The sequence below is a fragment of the Vicugna pacos genome, chromosome 18 (assembly GCF_048564905.1).
Source record: "Vicugna pacos chromosome 18, VicPac4, whole genome shotgun sequence".
In the NCBI taxonomy this organism is placed as follows: Eukaryota; Metazoa; Chordata; class Mammalia; order Artiodactyla; family Camelidae; genus Vicugna; species Vicugna pacos.
The window spans coordinates 32,658,961-32,681,292 of NC_133004.1; the positions used below are offsets into that span (position 1 = coordinate 32,658,961).

A 22,332-nucleotide genomic window follows, 5' to 3' on the forward strand; every position below is an offset into this window, starting at 1 on the left:
CAAGATCCATCCATGTGGTTGTAAATGGTAGGATTTCCTTGTTTTTAGTGGCTGAATTATATTCCATTGTATATATATGCCACAACTTCTTTAGCCATTCATCCATCAATGGACACTGGGGTTATTTCCATGTCTTTGCTATTGTAAACAGCCAAAGGGGGTTGCAGATATTTTTTCAAGTTAGTATTTCATTTCCTTTGGATATGGTCCCTGAGTGGAATTACTGCATCTTGTGGTAATTCTACTGTTAATATTTTTAGATTTTTCATACTTTTTTCCATAGTGGCTGTGCCAATTTACAATCTCACTAGTGCTCAAGGGTTCGCCAGCATTTGTTATTACTGGTCTTTTTGATGATGGCCATTCTATGAGGCTAAGGTGATCTCATTCTGGTTTTGATTTGCATTTCCCTAATGATTAGTGACGTGAAGTATCTTTTCAAGTACCTGTTGACCTTTTATATATCTTATTTGGAGAAATATCTCTCCAAGTCTTTTGCCCATTTTTAAATTGGATTTCCTGCTTTTTTTGCGATTGGGTTGTATGATTTCTTTATATATTTTGGATATTAACCCAGCAATCTGTACTTTAACATGCCCTCTGGTGCACATGCCAATAGCTATGTATTTATTTTAACATGTAGTAGAAAAATACATGTTAACTAGCTTTCCAAACTCATGATTTCAATAGTAACATTATTTACCTTTAAAATAACTGAGTATTATTAAAAGTTAGTTACTTGAGAGAGAAATATTAATAAGAGTACCGTTATGCACAGATATAGCAAATATGGTAGAGATGGTAACAGTGAATTACGGGAAACACTGCTAAGCCAACCTCAGTTACTTTAAAATAGATAATGTTTTATGTGTTTTACTGTATATAAATTGTACTTTTAAAAAAGGACTGTGGGAGGAAGGGTCTAGCTCAGTGGTAGAGTGTGTGCTTAGCATGAGGGGGTCCTGGGTTCAATCCCCAGTATCTCCGTTTAAAAAAAAACCTAATCCCTTCTCTCCCTAAAAAACAAAACAATTAAAAAAAAAAAGACCGTAAAAGAAGAGTGGACTCTAGTTTTAAATGTGAATGCTGAAGCATTTAGAGGGAGGTATATTGCACTCAGCCTCTTATTTTGAAATCATCACAAAAACAAATTGAACTAATTAAAGGATAGATTTGCGTGGAAGGTTGGATACATGACAAGGAAACTATAGCAAAACATTCACTGTAGAACCCAGGTGGTGTGGTACACCACTACACACTGGGCAAGCTCCTTTGACTTCTCTGTAGGTTTGGAAACTTACATGTTGGGGAAAAATGTATACAGATTGTCCCACACAGTGAGTGAATTAATTAATAAACAAAACCTCAAAGACTAGACAGAATTAGCTGAAATGCTTTCTTCACACTATCCTGGACACATTCCAAAGTGGGCATATTGCTTTTATAATAGAAAAAGTTTTTACAGAGAAAAAAGACACAAGAGTCCGTTGATAAAATATGCATTTATTCCAAGAGCATAATGCCAAGAGGAAACTCCTAGGGACCATCTTGGGAGTGGGGGAAAACTGTTGCACCCCCATCAAAGGGGCCTCAGCACTTTTCTATATCCCAACCATGCAGGGATGTCTAGGGGCAGAACTCCTGGATGGGTTCTGGGCTGTGTGTCTGGGGTCAGTTCGACCTGCCCGCCTGTTAGTGTTGGCCCAGGTCAGTGTGTCCTTTGTCCTGTCCCAAGGAGCCAGAGTATCAGGAGAGGTGGCAGAGGAAGTCGTGCAGAGGCAGGGCTAAAAGCCCTGACAGCGAGATCCCCAAGGTGTCGGAAATACAGGCGGTTGCCATGGCAAATTCCCGGTGCTCATCACTGGTCTGGGGAGGGTGGAGCAAGGGTGAGGCTTCAGCCCTAGACACCCATGCCTCGGACTGAAGCAGAGAGGCCACCCACCCCCAACCCTCGCCTGGCCAGTGCTGACCTCCAGGGCAATGTTGTGGAAGGTGTTCACGTAGGCTGCGCCCCCCAGGAGCCCTTCATACAGAATAATCAGGAAGACGAGGTAGATGCTCGGCAGGAAGTTCAGCCACACGTCTGCCAGCAGGAAGGCCAGGTTGACACACTGTGGGTGCAGGCGGAGGGGAGGACTGAGCTTGGGACCAGAGGAAGGGAGGTGCCATACCGTCCAGTGGTCCCGGTTCTGGGGGATGCTGATAAGGGTGAGGATGACAGGCCTGGATCAAACCCCAACACTCAGCTGGCCCACCAGACCCTGGGATCTGGGTAGGCCTTCTCCCCACCATGCCCTAGCATCCTAGACCTCGGAGGTCTTCTCCCTCTCCTCCCTTTGCTCATGTCACTCCCACTGCCTGGAATGCTCTCCACCTTCCCTCACTTGGGCTCTCCTAGCACCACCATTCACAGCTCAGCTTGGATCAGGGTCACTCTCCCTCCTGTGATCTCTTTCCTTCTCCCAAGGGGCCCCTTGATTAGAGAGGTTCCCCCCTATTTTACCACACTGAAGCTATGGTGAGACCAGAGGTTCTCAACTGGGCGTGATTTTGCTGCCTAAGGGACACGTGGCAACATCTGGAGATGTTCCTGGTTGTTACAATGGGGGAGGGAGGGTACTACCAGCATCTAGCAGGCAGAGGCCAGGGATGCTTCTCAGCGTCCCACAGTGCCCAGGACAGCACCACAACAAAGAATGCCAGTTAACGCCGAGGTTGAGAAACCATGGTTTACATGTTCCCACGCCTTTAAGGAAGCCTCACTGACCCCACCCAAGGGTGTAGGTCCTTCCTCTGTGCCCCAATTCCTTCGGGGGACCCAATGTCCCAGTCCTGAGCACACAAAGTTGCCCCGCAGCATGCAGGTCACCACAGCGGTCCATGTGTTTAATGTACAGACAGAGTACCTGTGGATCTGTTACCTACATAGGCCCCGCCCTCAGCGGTTCTAATTCATTAAGTCTGAGGTGGGCTCAGAGATCTGCACTGAAAAGGACACACCCTGGTAATACTAATGAGACCCTAGAAACACTGCAGATGCTTCCAGCATTGGGACAAACAATTTCTACAACGGAATTAAATGATTATAAGACGCTAATTCTATGAAGCAGCTTTGGTTAAAATCACAGTTAAAATCACAAGCCACACATTTCAGGGTAGCTCCATCATCTAACACTTCATCTAATGAAGAACCCTGAGTGAAGCATTGTTGACAGCAATTTGGCACTTCGGAGGCTGGCAGTACTGCTTAGATAAATAAGGAAGAAAGATAGAGGGTATCTGTATGCTGTTGACATAACATTAAAGTATAATCTATACTAATTCTGTATTTTGTTATCATAGAATTGAGTTAAGATTACTTAAAAGGGCAAAGGACTTTCCCATAAGAGTCGAAGGTTTATTTTAATAGTTACCTTCAGAAGGCTGTGAACATGTGACCTTGAAACATGAAGGCTGGCTATGTAAAACTCTTTTGTTAGGTTGTTGTAAGGAATGGTGTTTGTTCACATAAAGCTTAATCACTCACGTGACTTTTGCCATGAATTTGCTCACCAGTCTTGAGATAAATAACCTGTCGACTACAACGTCACTGATTCTATTGCACTTAACCATCCAGAATATAAGAACTGGACGTTTTCTTATTGTTAGAAACATTATTTGAAAGCTTATCTCTCTGCATATGGCTTGGACAAAAAAATCATTAATATGTGCTTCTAACTGATTAAAACACAATATAAAATCCTGTTCTTTCACTTTTCTTCTTGTCTCTATTTCTTACAACCAGGCCCAATTTATAGATGAGGAAACTGAGGCTCAGATTAGTTCATGGACCTGCCCTAAATCCCACAGCTACTGAGTACAGAAGCTGGGATTTGCACCCAGGTTTGCCTGGCTCCTGAGGTCACATATTTCACACAGATCCCTGCTGGCCTCCATTCTCCATGCTTAGAACATGACAGTTTGCAATAAATACTCCTTGCTGAAGGAGGGAAGCAACCCAACTGGGAGCCAAGGTGGACATGGAATGAGGGCCAGGGGCTCAGTACCTGCAGCAAGGCCAGGGCCCACGTGTGGTGGATGCGACAGCAACGGAGAGAGGAGCGGGAGGCAAAGACACCGGCCTGGTACAGCATCTGGTACCTTAGATGGGGCAGGGAGTAGAAGGAAGCCCCTCCAGTGCCTACTCAACAGGGCAGCCCCTCCCAACCCCAGTCCTTATCCTTAAGGGACCCTCCCAGCCCACTGCCGGTCCTCCCACCCATCCTCACTCTTCTCACCAGCGGTACTGCTGAGCATGACTCAGGAATGTGTTCCGGAAGAAAAGGAGTTCAAACTGCAGCAAAGACCAGACAAGGGAGATGCACGGGGATGTGTGGGTCCCCACCTCCATCACTATTTCCACACCCTTCCCGGCAGCCCTCACTCACAAGTCCCTGATTGATGAAGTACTCAGCAAAGTAAACCAGCACCAAGGGGACAATGTACCACAGCAGGCCCTGGAAGAGTCAGAAGACATAAGCGGAAGGCTCGGAGACCAATACTGGCCACAGGGGACACGCCACAGCCACCATCCGTACCTTGAACACAGTCCACCTTTCCTGAAGGGAGAGGTGTGAGCTGGAGCCTGCAGGGGACCAGGGAGAGAAGGGCAGGTGAGGGTGGCTCACTGACTCAGAAAAGGGGTGCTGCTGTGCAAGAATCAACCAGCCCACACATCAGTGTGGGTACACATATGCCACTGGGTTTTAATGGTTAAACTGCCTCTGGGGTGGGTATGGCTCAGTGGTAGAGCACTATGCACAAGGTCCTAGGTTCAATCCCCAGTACCTCCATCATTATAAATGAATCTAAAAAAACCCACACAAAATTTTTCTAACGGTTAAATTGGTAAACCTCATGGTATTTTTGCTTTATCATGATTAAAAAAAAATTAACCAGATGAGAATTCTTCATGGCTCTTGTACAGTTTGATGGCAGTACATACCCACCCCAGCCACACTGACCCCTTCTTTCTGTTTCTTGAACATCCAAGCTCATTCCCACCACTTAGCACTTAGCACCTCTGCCTGGAACCTGTTCACCCCAATGTCCACGGGCTGACTCTTTGTCATTCATATTTCAACCCAATGACACTGCTTCAAAAAGGCTTTTACTGACCACCTTCTCTAAGTGGAACCCCTCTTCTTCCCCCATTTGTCATAGTGCATATCAACATGTGAAAACAATGTTTCTGATACACTTATTTGTTTACAAATGTGCCTCATTTCCTTATCTGAGTCACCCCCACTCAGCATCCCAGTGATTAGAATACTGAGCACAAAACATAAGTACTCAATGAGTATTTTTGGAATTGATGAATGTGATTGGCTCTTACTGTAACCAGCACACCCATCCACTTCCCCTCCCGACTGTCCACTGTAGAGAGGAAGACTGAAACCCAGAAAGAGAGAAAGTGACCACTTTCAGGGGCTCCTGTGTCCCTACCTGGCTTTGACTCTGCGGCCGCGCTGTTTATCAGGGGCTGCCGGGCTGCCGTATCTGCCTCTTCTTCCCCTCCGGGGTCCTGGAGCCCAGGGGATGTGAGTAATAAGAAATAGCTAGGAGGGAGCAGAATGAAGATAAGACTGAAGGGCTTCTGTTAGGCTGGAAAGGTCCCTCCCTCCCAGGGCAGCTCCCCCTCATCTGTACTCTCCTCCAAGACACCCCATCCTGGGCTGGAGAGCTCCAACTGGGAAAAAAATGCCTCTTCCTCTGGAGCTGAAATTTATCTCCTTGTCGTTTCTAACCCCTGGGACCTCCTTCTGAGTCCTGGCTCATGCCAAGCGAGTCAGCCCTGTTTTCTTATCATTATTATTCTAATAATCACTTTTGCTACCATCTATTATGTGTTCATTCTGTGTGAGGCCAGAACTTCCCAAGTTCAGTCACTTATGTTTTGCCTTCATGGTATTTGCCATATCCACATTCTTCTTAAACATAATATTTTTTACTTAATATTTTCCTTTCAATTGATTCACTTTTTCTACATGGCCTTGTCCTAAGCAGTAATCTGTGAAATCACGGATTTGAATGATTAATTAAAATTTTTCCCTAATATACATGAAAATACACACAAAACTAACAAAGTCCACCCTCGTCCCCCTTAAATCACCTTGGGAATCACACTGTATTGAATGCTTCACACATCACACATATGCTGCCACATAGGGAAGCAAGGCGAGCTACCACCATTTGAATATGGGAAAACAGGATCAGAGAGGTAAAGCAACTTGTCCCATATGACACAGCAAATAAGTAGCAGCTCCAGAACTCAAACCCAGGCCTGTAAGAGTCCAGAACCCACAACCCCTCCTAACATGGCTATAGTTATCCAAAGACTGGGATCACGATTAAGTTCTCTCTCCTTGGATCCCTCTTCCTCCCAGCCCAGGGCCACTTACCTGGCCAGCAGCAGGGCGGGGATACCCAGCATGGACAACAGGGTGTGCTGGGGGGAGAGGCCAGCCTGAGTGAGGCCCAGGTAGGACAATGCCCCCAGGAGCCCTGCTCCCCCAGTACCTGAGGACCACCAGGAGATCACAGCCCTGAGAAGGAGAACATGGGTGCACTAAGATGGACCAAAGCCAGCAGTGGGACCCCCCTCCCCTCACTCCCTGTTGTGCCTACTAACCTGGGGTAGAAGGCGGTGAGTGAGAGGAAGGTGACCTCTCCCAGACCTGAAGAGATGCTAGCCAGGACCACACCTGGAGGACAACAAGCACAGCAGTGGCCATCCCTAGCCTTTCCCCAACAGTCCCGATCCCCTAAGGTAGCTGGCCACACGGCCTCCTCTTCCTCCACACAGATGGGCTAAAAACAGATCCCTTGGACAGGCTGTGCTCCAGAACTAAAGTAGAAACAACCCCCTCCTCTGAATGAACTCTTGTAGGGAATGGTACCCTCATCCACCCAGTTATCAAACCAGGAGCAAGAATTCATCCTTGATGCCTTGGCCTCCATCACAGAGTCTTGGTGACTTTGCTCATCTCAGTCTCCATCTAATCCATCCATTTCCTCCCATCTCCCCCTTCCACTTACCGCTCAAAACTGACCTCATCTCCTGTCTCCCATTGTGACTGTCCTAGCAGGCTTCTGAGGGTTACAAAATAACCCTTCTCCTCTGGGAAGTTGGGGAGACTACCCCCACAAATGCTCTGGTGCGGTTCCTCTGGCCCCCTCAACTGACACGAAACCTAATACTCACCACACAGGCTGGTCCCCACTGAGTGAGAAAAGGCAACCAGGATGAAGCTTCCAGCAGCACAAATTCCACTGGTGAGAACCCGGGGGCTGAAGGGAGTTATTGCCAGGGAAGGAGGGGAAGGTCAGCTTCCATTCTCAGCCCCCCAGTCCTCCAGCCACCCTCCTTTGTCCTCTCAGCCTCCCTACTCCCATATCTCACTCACAATTCCTCCCACCCCCGACCCAGACCTGTAGGGCAGCAGATGAAGGCCAAGAGGAGCCAGCAATTTGATGATGAGGGTGGGAAGGATGTCCGCCAGGAGCACCGCCTGAAAGTAGAGAACAGAGTGAGACCCCAGACTGTCCCAGGGCCAACCCTCCCAACCAAGTGGCCATCCAATTAGACCTGCTACAAACACAGGCTCTGAAGTCACACAGATCTGGGTTCCAGTCCCAGGTCTGCCACTCCTTAGCTGTCAAGGTACTCACATTCCCTAAGCTTCAATTTCCTTATTTGGAAAACGGGGATGATTATAGAGCCTAACTCACAGTACTGTCATATGGATTAAGTAAGTTAATACATGCTGCACACAGAACGGGCTCAATAAACGGCAGTCTTTAATTATTAGAATAATGACACTACCCTCTGGGTGCTGAGGAGGTACAAGTGGGGTCCTACCCCAGAGTAAGGGTAAGAGGGGACCAGATGGGTACTCACAGCCGTGGAAACAGAGTTACAGTCAAATCGAGATGAGCTATTGTGGGGGGTGAGCGTTGGATCTGGGTCCACCTGATGGGAGAGAAGAAAGTCTTTCACCCAGGGAGGCAGGAGGGTAGACATTCCCAGCTCTGCCTTAGCTTGAAGGATGGCCTCGGGTTAGCACTGGCCTCTTGGGACATCAGTTTCTCTATGTGAACAAAGGGGAGGGAGAAGTTTGCATAGAAGTCTCAAACTAATGGTCCACACACCAAAGATGGCCCCATAAATGGACTTTATTTGGGTAACACACTCAGGAACGTTCACTGAAAAAATTTGAGTTTCCAGAAAAATCTAACCTTGGACCAAATTCCCTACCGGACCCGCAACGTGGCAGTTGCTGCCCTTGGGCCTACATTCTCCAATAAGAGGTTCTCAACTAGAGGTGATTATACCCTCCAGGGACTATCTGGCAATGTCTGGAGACATTCTTAGTGTCACAACTCGGTGTTGGGGGGATGGATATGTTATTGGCATCTAGTGAGTAGAGGTCAGGGATGCTGCTAAATATCCTACAATGAACAGGAAAGTCCCACAACAAAGAATTTATCCAGTTCAAAATGTCAACAGTGCTGGGGTTAAAAAACCTTGCCTTAGGACATAGTCCCCCCCAGCCAACATGAGTTTATACACTTGGTACCAGTTGATACTTAAAGACCCTTTCTGCTCTGAGTGCTGGGAGACTGGGAACTGTAGCCCTCTTGCCCCACCCCTTGGGAACCCCATTCCGTGAGTTTCTCAAGTGGGTCTCTGCCCCAGGGTGAATCCCTCATCTTCCTATAGGGACTAAACATAGTAGCAGTGGTGGGGAGGGTCACTTACGTGGCTCTGGTTTCTAGGTGCCCTCTGGTGACTAAGGATGTCATGGGCAGCGCTGAGCATCACCACATAAGAGAAGTTGTTGCAGAGGCCAAGGAGCCTAGAGTGAGTAGGACAGATTTCCCCCCACCCAGTTTTATTGAGATGTAATTGACATCAAAGAATAGGTCATGACCTCCTTTCAGCACTACAATCTATCCACAGTCCTAGCACCAAACCTCCTACTTTCCTGTGCCTCTTTTTTTCTCTGTCACCAGACCCCATCTCCATTCAGTGCTAGGGTTAGAAATACAGGTTTTGGGATGACAGACTTGGGTTCATATCTAATTTCTGAGACCTCTCCCAGGAAAAGAAGGAAGTCATCTGAGCTCCCACCATGATTCAGTTCCTGGGACATTTCTTATCCACTGATCCACTGTCTCTGATTGTGGTACAGTAGAAAGACCTTGGGGGCTTGAAACCCAAAGGGCTATGTCCAAGTCCTAAGTCTGCCACTTCCTACTTGAGTGGCCTCAGTCTACTCACGTGTAAAATGGGAATATAAATTTCTCTCCTGACTACCTCATAGAGTGCTGTAGGGATCAAAACAAGATAATACCCCTTATGATCCATGAAGGACCTTGTTCACTTACTCTCATCTCCCAGAGCTGCCCTCAGTGATGAGAAGGGAACTGGGCCCAGCACCAGGATTTCATGGGTCCTCTTCACAAGTCTATGAAGTAGTACTGCTGCTCTTCCCATTTTACTGCTGAGAAACTGAGGCTCAGACAGGGAGCCTCACTTCCAACCCAGTATGCTACCCAAATCCTTGATGTTTTACGTTAGTGCTAGAAGTATTTCCCAAGGGTCAGTATTTGAATGATTTTAGGAGGTAGATGGATGACTTAAAAGGTAGTGATGCATTTATTTAAATGTGCATTAGGAAAATAATGGCTTTCCATCCGGAGTAGTGATTGAAAGTTTTCTTTTTAAAAATGTGTGTATTCAAAAATATAAAGGCTAAGTTGGTGGGAGTAAAAACATGAAGTAACCCTACAGGTGAAATGAGAATCCAGCCAAAAGGTGAAGGTGGTAAGTGAATGAATGAAATTTGGGGATTTTACACGCAGCTTCAGGGCAGACAAGTGGTTCTGTAAATACTTTGTGGATTCAGCTCCCTTTTCAAAGCTCAGCTCTTTCTTCCCTCCTTCCTCTTGTCGCTTCCCTCTTCCCACCCCACTTTTACTTCTGCTGAATTCTTCAAGCCACTCACCAGAAGCCCACCGCGTTCTTCCAATGGGCGTCCCGCCGGTCCAGCAGAGGGGGCCGAGGTGCCGGGTCGGTCTCCTCCCCTGGAAGGGAGAGAAGAGGGCATGACCTCCACCCCACTCTCAGGTGCGCAGTGGCCCTACAGGTGTTCTCCCGGAGCCTACCAGCTCCCGAGCCTGTCAGGTGGGATGCGGGGACATCAGTAGTCAATCCCGCGAGGGTGGGTCGGAATACTCACCCTCCGAATCCGAAAGGCGCCGCCGCGAGCCCGCACAGCCTCCCATGGCAGCAAGTTTAGATCTCCCGAGGGATCCAAAGTCAGTGAGAGTTCCGAGTTGGCTCCGATGGGGCTGATGAGGGTCTGCGAAAGGTGAGAAGGATCAACGCCCCATTGCCGGTCCTAGCTCCGGCTTCTGCGCTGCACTCGCGCACGCCAAGCCACCACCACCTTAACCCCGGGCTCCATCTCGCGCCCTCTCAAGTCCCAACAAGCCCCACCCGTCGGACTCTGCCCCCGCTCCCTCTAGAGCAGGGGGCCCTGCAGCCTGTACCTTTAAGAGCAACTCACCATTCCGCACACTGGAATGACGAGTCACGTGACTGTACCGGTGGGTCCCTCATCACGTGTTAGGAAGGTTCTCACCACTTCCGGGTCTTCGCTCTGTTTTCCCTTTAGGCATTCCCAGCTTCGAGGCGTGGGATAGGGAGAGGCCGGGAGAACCCTGAAACTCCTGGATTAAAACTGGGGTGGGTGGGATCAGCAAAAAGTGCCATGACGTTAGTTAGCGGCGTCCAAGGCCGAGACCGTATTGTGCCAGCACTAATCATGGCTGTGAGAGTCTTTAGCTCCTCTTGCAACTTACGATTGCCAGAAACAAATATGGCCACCTGGTTGCTCATTTCAGACCGGACTGTTTCTTGACTGGGAACAAAGACGGCCAGCTTGAGGTCGTTCTTATTTCCATCTGTTGCTTTTAGATTGTTTTAGAAACTGAAAATAAAGGTAACACCCATCTAAAAAGATTTCATCACGACATTGTAAAATTATTATAAATCAGTAAAAAAAGTTAAAAATTGTAAAATTATTATAAATCAATAAAAATTGTTTCAAAAATAAATAAAATAAAAAGATTTCATCAATTACCTTTTGGCACTATCTGAGGTGGTTAGGAGATCCCCTTTCCCAAATTATCTTAGAACCAAAGTAGTCCATTCCTGGTTTTACAGGTGAGAAAACAATAACAAGAAGATACTGATGATCATACAACGTTAGCTCTAAAGGTGACCTTAGAGACCCTTTCAGCATTAAGAAATACAGCACCAGAGGCTGGGTTGCTGGCTGAGCTGGCTGCTGCAGGATTCCTGCTTGCATCAAGGATGCTTAGACCAGGTGATTCTAAAAGCCCAGGATTCTGATTCTGTGTTCTCATCTAGTTCCTCTAATTGGACACTTGGAAAGTGGGGCTCAGGGAGGGGACCAGGAGAGGAGGTGTAGATCAAGGTCACTTCACATAGTCCCAAATAAGGAACAGTTATTCTCTTACCTTTCTCTATGTGGTAAAGAAGCATCCTGAATTTTCTTCATCACGTTCTTTGCCTGCTAATCTCTCCTGTGGGGTTCCATCAGTTGGTGCCCACCTTTCCCAGGTCCTTCTCACCACCAGTCCCTCAGACTGCTGTTTGAAATGTACCCCCCTTTTGTCTGTTTCCAGGGTCACTCAACCAATGAAAAATGGGATCCTATTACCCATGCAGGGCTCTAGAAATTCAGCAACATGTCATACATGGCCTCCACCTTCAAGGAACTCAAGGAAGGTGGGAGGCAGACATGAATAACCACAATACAAAGCTTAGCCAAGTTTTGTTTCACAAGAATGACTACAGATGAGGGAATGCACGTTGGAACCACCAATCCAGCCCCTTCTTCCTCTTGGGGAAGCATTAATGACCCTGAAACGAGAAGCCAGAGCTCTTACCAGCCCCCTCCTCACTCCTACTCCTTGTCGCCAGGCAAAACAGGAACCACAAACCCCAGCTTCCTCTCACAGAGAGGCTGTGGCTTTAGGGGGAGACGGAAATGGCTGAGGTGTAAATATAAGACCTGAGTCACTTAAGCTGCAGTTCCCACATTCTCCTCCCCCCTCCCCAATTCTGAGGTCTCCTGCTCCCACTTTTTTCTTTCAGTCCTGCTCCCTTGTCCTTTAGCTCCAAATATGCACCTGAGCCCCCTATGTGACATACACTCATTTTCCAGCCTGGGCTGGAAGCAGCTGTGGGCATTGCAGAAGGTGGGCAGGGCTTGGGGTGGGGATGTGTCAGGGAGAGTCAGGGGAAGAGGAAGTGTCTTGGGTCCTGGGGAAGACTGACTTGTCTTGGTGGGTGGAGACGGTCATTGTCAGTTTTCTGGACACATAGACAGAGACAGACAGGATGGAGTTCCTCCGACTACATCTCCCTGGGCTGCATCAGGCCTTGAGGGGGGCACTGGTGAGCGGGGCAAATGAATGCCAAAGACTTCCACCCTGCTCCCTGGGGTCCCACCTTCCTCTCTTTCTTTGAGCCTCTCCTCAGATTCAAGATTCCTTCACCAGGATTGGGCAGTCTCCTAGCCCAGTCTTCTCTGGATTCCAATTCCCCCATCACCACAGGCACACCCACATAACCCGAATCTAGGCCCTTTACTACTCCTGCAGAACGCGTCCTCCTTCTCCTCCTAGATCCTAGAACCCTTCCTCCTTACCCTGAGTTCCTCTGACCCAGGGCCCCCAGGGAGAGGGCTGGGCCTCCCCTTAATGCCTTTAATCCCTTCCCCCTTTTCTTCTAGGATTCTTTAAGCACCTTTGTCTCCTACCTTATAGGAGATGAAGTCCCCACTGCAGAAAGGAGGGAGGCGTGGGCAGCTGAGGAACTGGGGGAAGTAGCTGCAGAAAAATCAGGGAGGACAGTGGAAGAGGAAGCCCAGAAAGCCCTGGGGGGCCTTGGAGGCAGCCAAAGCAAGGGGGTTGGAGGGCTGAGAGGTCCTGGAGAGGCTGGAAGGCACCCAGAGGAAAGCTCAGCTGCAGAACAGACCTGGGGTGGGGGAGAAGGCAGCTCCCACGGGTCTCAAGCAGATAGGCAGGACACTGGGGCCTGGGAAACAGCTAAGGCCACCAGATTCCAGGATTCAAGTGTCCCCTTGGAGACCAGAAAGAAGTCTGAGGCAGGGTCTGAGTCTGGTGGAGACAGGAGGAGCCAAGCCCAGGAGAGTCGGGAGCTCGATGAGCAGGAAGTGAACAGAGAAGAGACACTGAGAACCTGGGAACAGGAGGAGGAGGAGGAGGAAGAGGTCAGGGCAACAGAGCCAGGGGTAGCTGGAGGGGAGGAGTCAGAGTGGACCTGGCAAAAGGAGCCTGAGGGGAAGGCCAGTGCTGATGGACTAAAGGTAGCAAGGGACAGCCAGGAGGCAGAGCAGGTGGTCAAGGAGGCAGCTACAAAGGAGATCCAGGGGCCTGGGGCTAAAGGGCCTGGGAGGGAGGAAGAGGTGGTGGTAGTGGTAAGGCATGGCCAAAGCACAAGGACACAGAGGACACAGGGGACACAGGAGCCAGAGGCAGAATCTGAGCACGGGGAACCCTCAGGCAGAGAGGAGGCAGGGACAAGCTCAGGCATGGAGGAGGCTGCCCTCCCAGGAGTCAAGGAAACAGAATATGGGACAGTCCCAGGAGAAAGGATCCCAGAGGATACTGGGAGAGTCTGGGCCCTAGAGGAGACCTCCAAGGGAGACCAGGAGGAGGTGGATGAGAATAAGGAGTTTGAGGTGAGCCTGTTCCCCAATCAGACCCAGGCCCTGGGAATTGAGGGAGTGGAAGAAGTGGCCAGGGACCAGGCCGAAGGGAGGATGGCTGAGGAAAACCAGGGGTCAGAGAAGGAGGTAGGGGAGGGCTTGGAGGGCCAGGCAGACTGGGCTGAGGAAGAACCCGTGGGGAGGCAAGACTCAGAGATCAGGGTGGCTCAAGCCAGTCTCAAGGAGGCGGTACAGGCAGAGGAGGCCGGGGAGCAGGAGAGTTGCTGGGCCGCTGAGGCTGGGCTGCCCCAGGGCAAAGTGGCAGACCGACCTGAACATGATGCTGACTTGGAGGCAACCCCAGAGGCCAGGGCCGAGAAAGTGTTCAGTAAGAAGAGGGGTGAGGAAGAGGCTCAGACAGGTGGGGAAGCATTGGAGGTGGAATGTTGTGGTCTTGAGCACAAAGTCACTGAAGGCAAAGAACCTGAGCTGATGGAAGCCCCCAAGGCCCCAACAGAGCAACCTGAAGAAGGGCAAGCGGGTAAGGAAGTGTTCTGGAGGGTTCCAGTCCTGAGCGAAGAGGAGACAGAGAGGAGCCTGGAGGAATATCCCAGGAACATGGGTCATGAAAAGCCTAATAGCTCTGTGGCCGAAGCCTGGGAACACAGGAGAAGAAGGGGCGTGGAGGGAGGAAATACCCAGGAGGAAAAAGCAGGTGCTGATGTGGGGAAGGAGGAGGCTACAGGAGGCCAGGCAGTGGTGGCTGAGGCTGAAGGAGGCCGAGAGCCTGCACAACCAGAGATCCCAGAGACAAGTGGGGAGTGGATCAAAGCAAAGGAAGCGGGACGTGGAGCAGAGGAGGAGGAGGCCCCTGGCACTGAGAACCAGGAGCTGAGTGGAGGGCATAGGGCGGAAGCAGGGACTGGCCAGTCACTGGGAGAGTCAGATGCCAGAGAAACCAAGGAGGAGGAGGTGGAGGCCACTGTGCCCTGCGGGGCAGACAGAACATCCAGCAGAGGCTGGAGGCCGGAGGTGGAGGCTCTGAGCCTCCAGGATGGCGAGGACATGCAGGCAAATTCTTTGGCTGCCGAGATAGTGGAAGATAAGGCAGCTCTGGGTGGAAGGGCTGCTGGGGAAGGGCCTGAAAGAGAGGCAGGGGAAGCATTCAAGAGAGGCTGGGATTCAGAAGAGAGAGAGGAAGCTGGTGGAAGTGAGGAGATGGCGGAGGCTGCAGAGGAAGGGAATAGAGGTGGGCAGGAGTCTGGCCTGGAGGGCTTAGCAGAGGCTTTTGAGGCCATGGAGGGTGAGCAGGGGGGAGAGCAGGCAGAGGTTAGGGATTCTGCAGTGGCGGAAGGAAGCTGTGGGATGGATGGCTTTACCTCGGGCTCCCAGGCGGTAGGGGCAGAGGGCCTCCCAGGAGAGCAGACTCTGTTGGAAAAAGAGTCTGAGGGATGGGAGGCAGGGGAGCAGGGGCAAGACAGTGAGGGGCAACGTGGGGACCAGCACCCCGAGGGACAGGCCCAAAGGCCCCTTGATGTGGAGGATGACGAGGTGGCTGGAGACCAAAAGGCGGAGGCTGAGGACATTGATCCACGAGGCCTGGAGGATGTCCAAGGCCAGGAAGACCAGTCAACAAAGCAGGACCCTGCAGAGGCCAAGCCTGGACCATGTGGGGAGGCCTCAGGGAGAGTTGGAGAGGATGTTCACAGCAGTTGGAGTGAGGTGAGGGCTCCAGGTAGGATTCAGGCCCGGCCAGAGCAGAATCTCGAAACCGGCCCCACAGTACCCTGTGCCCTCTTCCCTGTAGGCCCTGCTGCCTGGGTCTCGCCTAGATGTCTCTGTCCCGAGGAGCCGTGTACTCCTCTCCCGCAGCTCCTCACAGCGCCGCTCCAGGCCCTCTTTGCGACGGACCCCCGGCCCTGAGCACCTGGAGGAGCCTCCCAGCCCTCCATCCAAGGAAGAGCTGTCAGCCCCTGAGCAGAGACTTCTCCAGCCGGAGGGCCTCCAAGAGCCAAGCCCCCCAAGGTCTGAAGGGACCCCATTGCCAGCCAGGAGAATGCCTCTGGGACAAGGGTAAGCACAAGGTAGGGTGACTGAGTGGGAATGAGGAGAAGGCTGGTAGCACCTGGAGACCAGCTCCCATGGCCTTTCTTCCACCTGCAGGTTTGGCCTCGCACACCCTGGCATGATGCAGGAACTGCGAGCCAGGCTGAGCCAGCCAAAGCCCTAGTGACCGGGAGCCTGGCCCCAAGCAAGACTCGGAAGGTTGGGTTGAACCCTGCTCAGCCTGACTCCCTCTGCCACTTTGGATGCATCCTTTCCACCCTCTGGGCCTTAGTTTCTCGGCGTGTCATTCACGGAGCAGACAGAACCCAATGTCTGCGAGAACCATGAACTTAAGGAGTCTGACCCTCCAGTGTGGCTGATGGACCACTGTCCCTCGGGATCCCCTCTTTCCAATGGCCTGTCTTGACTACCTCCTCAACCTGTCTCAGCTGCCTGGAGGACTGAGATGGGACAGAAACAATTCTCCCCACAGCCTTCCCTCTCTGACTGCCCCTACTCCCCCCACCAATCCCTGCTCCCCAGTGCCACCCCCGCCTCTGGGGTGGAAGGCAGCCTAGAGAAAAGGGTCAGGGGGGCCTGTGGAGCTTCATTTGCAATCAAAAGTTGATGGGAAGCAGAACCAGCTGCCCTGAGCTTCCAAAATGGGAGCTCAGCCTCAGAATTCTGCTGGTTACTATGGCAACCAGCAGCTGAACAAGCCAGAGTGGAGGAAGGTGGACTAGGAACCCCAAAAATGTAGGAGCAGAGAGGAGACCAGGGTGGCAGGAAGCTGCAGACTCCTTTTGGGTGTCAGGCACCCCTTCTCTGAAAAGAAGTGGAGGCAGAGAGAGGATGGGAGTGCTTTATTAGGCACCCAGCATGGTGGCCTAGTCTGAGGATGACTAGCAAGTCCTGGAAACAATAAATAAACCATCATTTCCCTAAACAATAAATAAATATCCAAGAAATAAATATCTGGTGAGAACTCGAGGGGCCTTAAGTTATTGGGTAGGGTCTGGGGTGGGAGATCAGTGGAGTCCTGCCTTGTCTCAGACAAATAAGCTGGAGGCTGTCCCGTGGCCCCAGACTGGTCCTCAAGTCCTGATGTGTGCAGGGAAGGGACTGAGATGTCACTCCATCAGGGATGGGAGCTAGGTGTTGGAAACCCCAAGGCCTGGGCTGGGTTCCCAGCCTTGGAAAGCAGCAGCAAGTCCCGCACGGCCCGAGACAAGACAAGTTCCAAGGAGTGTAGCAACTGGTAGGTGTAGAGGAGCTGGGGCCAGGATACCTGAGCTGACACCTGTGAGGGGCCACCCACAGCCCCTGGGAGCAGCCCCTTCTCCTCTGTCGCCTCCTCCTCCGGGAGGTCGACTCCTGAAGCCAGCACCTGTGAGGAGAGAGAGGCCCATGAGTCAGAGAATGGCCTTGTTTTTTTTATGTGCCCAGGGGTATTAATGACATCAGAGATCACAGGGTCATGATTTCCCTGGACAACTCCTACTTCACATCTTTCATTATGTCATCGTTTCATGGGAACTGCCTGATTTTGTGTGTGTGTGTGTGTGTGTGTGTGTGTGTGTGTGTGTGTGTGTTTTCAAGAAAATGGAAGTCACAGAGCAAGATGGTGCACATGGTGCTGGCTTTTACTCATCCAGGACTGCCCTGGAGATTTGGGGTTCCGGGAGTTCCTCTCTTAAGGGTCGTCTTAGGATCAGAAATGGGTCCCAGGGTGATATAATTGATACAGTTAGTTTTTATGCTGCTTTCATTTTCTATTCTTTTATTAGGGGTAAAATTACTGTTTCCTTTGAAATATTCAAGAAGATCTGGTGATGTCAGAGGATGAAGGAGAAGGGAACCTACTTGCTGTAGGGCCTGCTAATGACAGATGCTGTCCTGGGTGCTTCAAACTGCTCTCTCATTTAAGACCAAGACCCCAAGAGAAGACAGAGATTCAGGGGGCAGAGCTTGTACTTGGTGCTAAACACACAGACAGACAGACAGACAGATAGACAGACACACACACACACACACACACACACACACACACACACACACACGGGAATCTCCCTCCAGACTTACCCTACCTCTGGGCAGGGGTTATTTCAAAAGGAAGCCAGTGAGTCTCAGTTTTGTGTGTTGGCCTCCAGGGGTCAAGGAGAGTGGGTGGGCACTCTACCTGGAAGCGGAGATGCTGCTGCAAATCCCGGAGATCCAGCCTTATGGCCCACAGGTGCATCCTCTCTGAGCTGGTCCAGACCCCCTGGCTCCCCAGTACTCCTAGCATGGCGTGGAAGGGGCGAAATGTCATGTAAAGAAAGTAGAGTCGTTCTGAGTCCTGTGGAAGGGGAGGGAAGGTATCAGGAAAGGCCCGCAGGCCAAGGATGACCCACTTCAAACCCAACCTCATCTCTTTTTGGGTTCCATTCTCAGCCCAAACTCCAATCCCCATTCCATCTCCATTCTAGTTTCATCCTTAACCCCATCTCCATCCCCACTCTCTTCCTATGCTCATCATTCCCATCTCCACTGTCTCTGATCTCTATCCTATCTCCTTTTCCAACCTCATTTCAGTCCCGTGCCCAAACTCATCTCTACCCAAAACCCCATCTCCATCCTCCTATCTCTCTCTATCCAGAATCCCATTCCATTCTCTTCTCTATTACCCCATCCCATTCCCATATCCTCACTTGTTTTCTTCCTGTCTCCAATTCCTTTCCCACCCTTATTCCCATTCCTAATCCAGATTCCATCCCTATTCCATGTGTCCAGCCTCACTGTCACCATCTCTCCATCCCATCTCCAACTCCATCCCAACCCCACCCCATCTCCATCCTCACCAGAAATCCCCATCCATTCTCTCTCCCCCATTTCATTTTTACTCTCATCCCCAACCTCCTCCCACACCTAACCTCTCTCTTCATTCTCATTCCTTTTAAAATTCTTTTTTGTTTTCTTGGGAAGAGGGTGGAAGTAATTAGATTTATTTATTTAAAAAATGCTTTTTACCCATTCTCACTCCCAATGCCAACTCCATCCCACCTCTATACTAATCTCTATCCCAAATCCCCTTCTATTCCCACCTCTTTCCTTGCCCAGCTTCACTCTTACCCTCTTCTTAACTCCATTTGTTTATTTCAGCCTCATCTTTATATTCAATGACATACCCAGACTCCTTCAGATTATATCCCTCAGTTTATCCCCAAACCTGTTTTCAATTCAATCCCCAACTTTATTCCATTCACCCAGCCCAGCCTTATTGCCAGTTTGCCTGTCCCACCCCACTTGTCCCCTACTCACAGAGAGGCCACGCCAGGCCTGGAAGGTCAGGGAAACGTTGGGGAGCTGCTCTCCCAGGGGCAGAAGGTCCAGGTTCACTCCTGGCAGGTGAGATTCAGCCTATGGGGCAAAGTCTGTTAGTGGGGGCCCGAGGGGACTGGAGATTTTCCCACCCCCAGAGCCAGTTGCATTAGGGGGACTCACAAAATGATGGGCTTGGACTCGAACCTCGGAGAGCAGCTTCCTGGCGAGATGTAGGCTGACCTTGAACTCCCTCTGCAACTCCTGCAGGCTCAGGGGGGACCTCCCTGGGGGCCTCGGGAATCCCCAGACACCGGCTAGAGCCAGGAGCAAGGAGAGCAGCAAAAGGCTGAGTCCTGGAGAGATGGGGAGGGGATGCGCAAGATGAGGGAAGAACTTGAGAACTCGGGAGAAGGAAGAGAACGTGCCTTTTCTGAGCCTGTGCTACAGGCAGGCTCTGTGTGTCATCACATTGACCCCTCAGAACCATTAACAATAGTATATGGAAGCCGTTGAGAACATCATATGGCATCTCTGTACGAGAGGAGAGTGCCCCTTCCCCCGGCAGACACAGCCTTCCACAGAGTGCTCTTCTTTGCAAGCAGATCTTAGGCTGCATCTTGATCCCCACTAACTGCCTTGGCCAAGTGTCTTTTTCAATGAACAAACTGCACAACAGTGTAAGGCAGTCTGGGTACTGTTATTCTCCCCCTCTTGCAGATGGAGAAAGTGAGGCTCAGCGAGGTTGGCTTGCCCAAGGTCACATAGCCAGAGGGTGAGGGGACCAGGACTGGATTCCAGATCTGCCCAAATGTAGAGCCTCTGTGCTCCCTGAAGGGAACTCAGAGGAGGCAAGCACCTCCCCTGGAGTGGGCACAGGCTGTTCTGCCAAGGATTCCTCCGGCTTAGCCAGGTGGCTCTGATGGCCTGAACCAGGTAACACTGAAAGCTCTGTCCCAGGAAGTCAGAAGGAGAGATTGGTCCAGGCTCCCCCATGGCAGGGGGGTTATTCTGCAGTGTGGGAGGAATGGAGGGGTGCCAGGAGAGAGAGGAAGGCCTGGAATGGGAGGCAGAATCTCTATTTCTCATTTGGGCTCTTCCCTTGAGCAAGTCATCTCTTATCTCTGTGCCTCAGGCTCCCATCTGTAAGATGGGGGAATCAGACTGGCTGATTTCTGTAAGTGCTTCCTGCCCTGTGTTTCCTGGAAAGAAGGAAGAGGGGCCATGGGGCTGGAGCTCTGGAAAGAGGGCAGTGTTCAGCAGTTTCTCCTTCAAGGAGAGGAAATCTAGCAATCACTGGAGTTACACAATTCCCTTCGAAACACAAACCAAAACTGGCCGCTAAGTTTAAGTCTATTCCTGCTTATCCTTCTCTCCATGCCCCTCTCCTATCCATTCTTTTCTTTTCTTTTTCTTTTTTTTTTTTTGGCAGGGGGAGGTAATTAGGCTTATTTAGTTTTAAAGGAGGTACCAGGGATTGAACTGTGACCTCATGCATGCTAAGCATGCGTCCTACTACTTGAGCTATACCCTCCCCCACCTCCTATCCATTCTTGATCTCTAACCCCTGGGCTCTAGTCCTCTCAGTAAAGACTAAGGGGAGCATCTGGGTGCTTCCACTACCCTCATGGACCTCCAGGGGGTGGTGGGCCATGCTTGCAATGCTAGCATTCAGGCTCCCTGGCTTGGGAGCCACTGTGGCATCCCAGAGACTTAAAACAGAGTAGGAGGTCTTCCTAGCTCTTTGAGTGGGCTCCCCCAGGCCCCGGGGGATAGTGCCCATCCAGAACTGAGCTGTGCCATTTCCTACTGACCCCTTGCTTCCTGCCTGAGCTCTGGAGCCCCCAGACCCTTCCCTTGACTTCTCCTTCCCCTTGGCAGCCAATGCTGGGTCCTTGGCCCTGGCCTTTGAAGGTTCTGTCCCCATCCTTCAGCCCTTGGCCCCTACTCTGATTCTACCAATCTGCTCCTTTGCTTATAGCTCTAGTTCCAGCCTCTGAGTCTTTCAGTCACCAACTGTAGATTGGACCTCCTTCCAAGCTTCAAACTCCAGACCCTTGACCCAGTTGGGCTTCTTGGTCCCAGCCCCCAGCTCATGCCGACTCCCCCTGCTGTTCTTCCTCCAGCTGGCCCCAGTTATCAGCCAGGCTGAATGGCCCCTGCCATCCTCTCCAACTAAACTCTTCCATTTATCTGCCTAGTCCAGGTCCTGGTCAAACCGTCTGCCCCACTCTCCCCATTCATGCCACTCACAGCTTTCCAGCCTCAGACCAGCCCTTACCAAACCATCACCCTACTACCCCTGTCCTCCTATTTATGCCAGGCAACCTGTCCCATCCTCTGCCCAGCCCTGGCCTAACTACTCCTCCTCTGCCCCAGCCCCTCTCCCCCATGTATGCCTGCCTCAGTCCCATCCTCCTACAGTCAGCTGTATCCCATATTCTTAGTCTAGGCCAAGCAGTTGCCTCTCAGCCCTAGCCCCCAACCACACCAGTCAAACCCACCCCCCCACCGCCCAGTCTCAACCAAACCCCCCACCCCTCTGTCCCCAGCCCTGGCCTCAAACTCACGCCAGCCAAGGTCTCCTGCCATCTGGCCCATGACGGGGCCCAGCCTCTTTGGCCAGCCATCTCCCGGGCAGGGGGAGTCTTATACTGGGGGCTGCGCCCAGTTTCACTTTCCGTCCTGCTTGTACTTTCAGCTTTGTATTCACTCAGTCTTCCCTCCTCACCACCCCTTGCTAAAATGGGGAAATGTAATTTCCCTTCCCAGAGTGGGTGGGAGTTGTGGTGGGGGTGGCGGGAAGCTGGGGCTTCAGTCAATCCCAGCTCCCGACTCCCTCTGCCCTCCCAGGTCCAGCCCTCCCTTCACTTCCCTGCTCTTGGGTGAGCCACCCTGCTCTGCTTGCTAGTAGATCCCAGAGACTCAACCCCCCTTCTGTTTCTCTGCTTTGTCATGATCATCCCGGTGCCATCACCAGCCCACTGTCCTTCCAAAGATGGATGGCCAGGTAAGGGGATTGCCCATCAGAGGGGACTTGGGGTTTTGAGTCATCCTTACTCTCTTCTGGTTTACCAGATCGCTGAGGGAGGGAGTGCCAGGGAAGTTGGGGTTTCGTGGGTAGCTGGAAGAGGGCTTTATGTGAGGTGGTGGGGGTCTCAGTCTGGGCAGAGTCAGG

General features: G+C 51.1%; 3 protein-coding genes across 5 annotated transcripts; 1 reads left to right on the forward strand and 2 right to left on the reverse strand.

The window, feature by feature from the left end:
- Positions 1–1,483: 1,483 nt before the first annotated feature.
- On the reverse strand, positions 1,484–10,850 carry CLN3 (CLN3 lysosomal/endosomal transmembrane protein, battenin). Of its 3 annotated transcripts, none has more exons than XM_031687469.2 (16): positions 10,614–10,850; positions 10,284–10,406; positions 10,050–10,128; positions 8,801–8,897; positions 7,940–8,011; positions 7,471–7,550; positions 7,244–7,329; positions 6,671–6,743; positions 6,441–6,584; positions 5,485–5,597; positions 4,578–4,624; positions 4,428–4,496; positions 4,278–4,333; positions 4,047–4,140; positions 1,971–2,111; positions 1,484–1,866 (listed from the first exon to the last, which is right to left on the reverse strand). In XM_031687469.2, the coding sequence occupies exons 2-16, from the start codon at positions 10,327–10,329 to the stop codon at positions 1,747–1,749; spliced, it is 1,317 nt and encodes a 438-aa protein (XP_031543329.1). In that variant the 5' UTR covers positions 10,330–10,406; positions 10,614–10,850; the 3' UTR covers positions 1,484–1,746. The 3 variants fall into 3 exon arrangements, with proteins under 3 accessions (XP_031543329.1, XP_006201309.1, XP_015092340.1); XM_006201247.4 differs by having other exon boundaries at positions 10,597–10,615; XM_015236854.3 differs by lacking the exons at positions 10,050–10,128; positions 10,284–10,406; positions 10,614–10,850 and adding an exon at positions 9,430–9,531.
- Positions 10,851–12,460: 1,610 nt separating this feature from the next.
- On the forward strand, positions 12,461–16,842 carry APOBR (apolipoprotein B receptor). The gene is made up of 4 exons (XM_006201428.4): positions 12,461–12,532; positions 12,870–15,530; positions 15,616–15,881; positions 15,972–16,842. The coding sequence occupies exons 1-4, from the start codon at positions 12,476–12,478 to the stop codon at positions 16,036–16,038; spliced, it is 3,051 nt and encodes a 1,016-aa protein (XP_006201490.2). The 5' UTR covers positions 12,461–12,475; the 3' UTR covers positions 16,039–16,842.
- On the reverse strand, positions 16,703–21,871 carry IL27 (interleukin 27). Its single transcript, XM_072942875.1, has 5 exons — positions 21,725–21,871; positions 19,338–19,510; positions 19,155–19,253; positions 18,034–18,192; positions 16,703–17,241 (listed from the first exon to the last, which is right to left on the reverse strand). Exons 1-5 carry the CDS (start codon positions 21,753–21,755, stop codon positions 16,993–16,995), a joined length of 711 nt encoding a protein of 236 aa, XP_072798976.1. The 5' UTR covers positions 21,756–21,871; the 3' UTR covers positions 16,703–16,992.
- Between the last annotated feature and the right edge of the window lie 461 nt (positions 21,872–22,332).

Coding starts and splice junctions, on each gene's coding strand:
- CLN3 (XM_031687469.2), bottom strand. CDS start 10,329: ATGGGAGGCTGTGCGGGCTCGCGGCGGCGCCTTTCGGATTCGGAGG. Junction 8,898..10,049: donor AAGAACGCGGTGGGCTTCTG/GTGAGTGGCTTG, acceptor TACTCACTCTAG/GCTCCTTGGCCTCTGCAACA. Junction 6,585..6,670: donor CTCACCGCCTTCTACCCCAG/GTTAGTAGGCAC, acceptor TCTCCTTCTCAG/GGCTGTGATCTCCTGGTGGT.
- IL27 (XM_072942875.1), bottom strand. CDS start 21,755: ATGGGCCAGATGGCAGGAGACCTTGGCTGGC. Junction 19,511..21,724: donor GGCAGGAGACCTTGGCTGGC/GTGAGTTTGAGG, acceptor CCATCTCTCCAG/GACTCAGCCTTTTGCTGCTC. Junction 17,242..18,033: donor AGCAGCATCTCCGCTTCCAG/GTAGAGTGCCCA, acceptor CTCTCCTCACAG/GTGCTGGCTTCAGGAGTCGA.
- APOBR (XM_006201428.4), top strand. CDS start 12,476: ATGGAGTTCCTCCGACTACATCTCCCTGGGCTGCATCAGGCCTTGAGG. Junction 15,531..15,615: donor TTCACAGCAGTTGGAGTGAG/GTGAGGGCTCCA, acceptor TCTTCCCTGTAG/GCCCTGCTGCCTGGGTCTCG. Junction 15,882..15,971: donor AGAATGCCTCTGGGACAAGG/GTAAGCACAAGG, acceptor TTCCACCTGCAG/GTTTGGCCTCGCACACCCTG.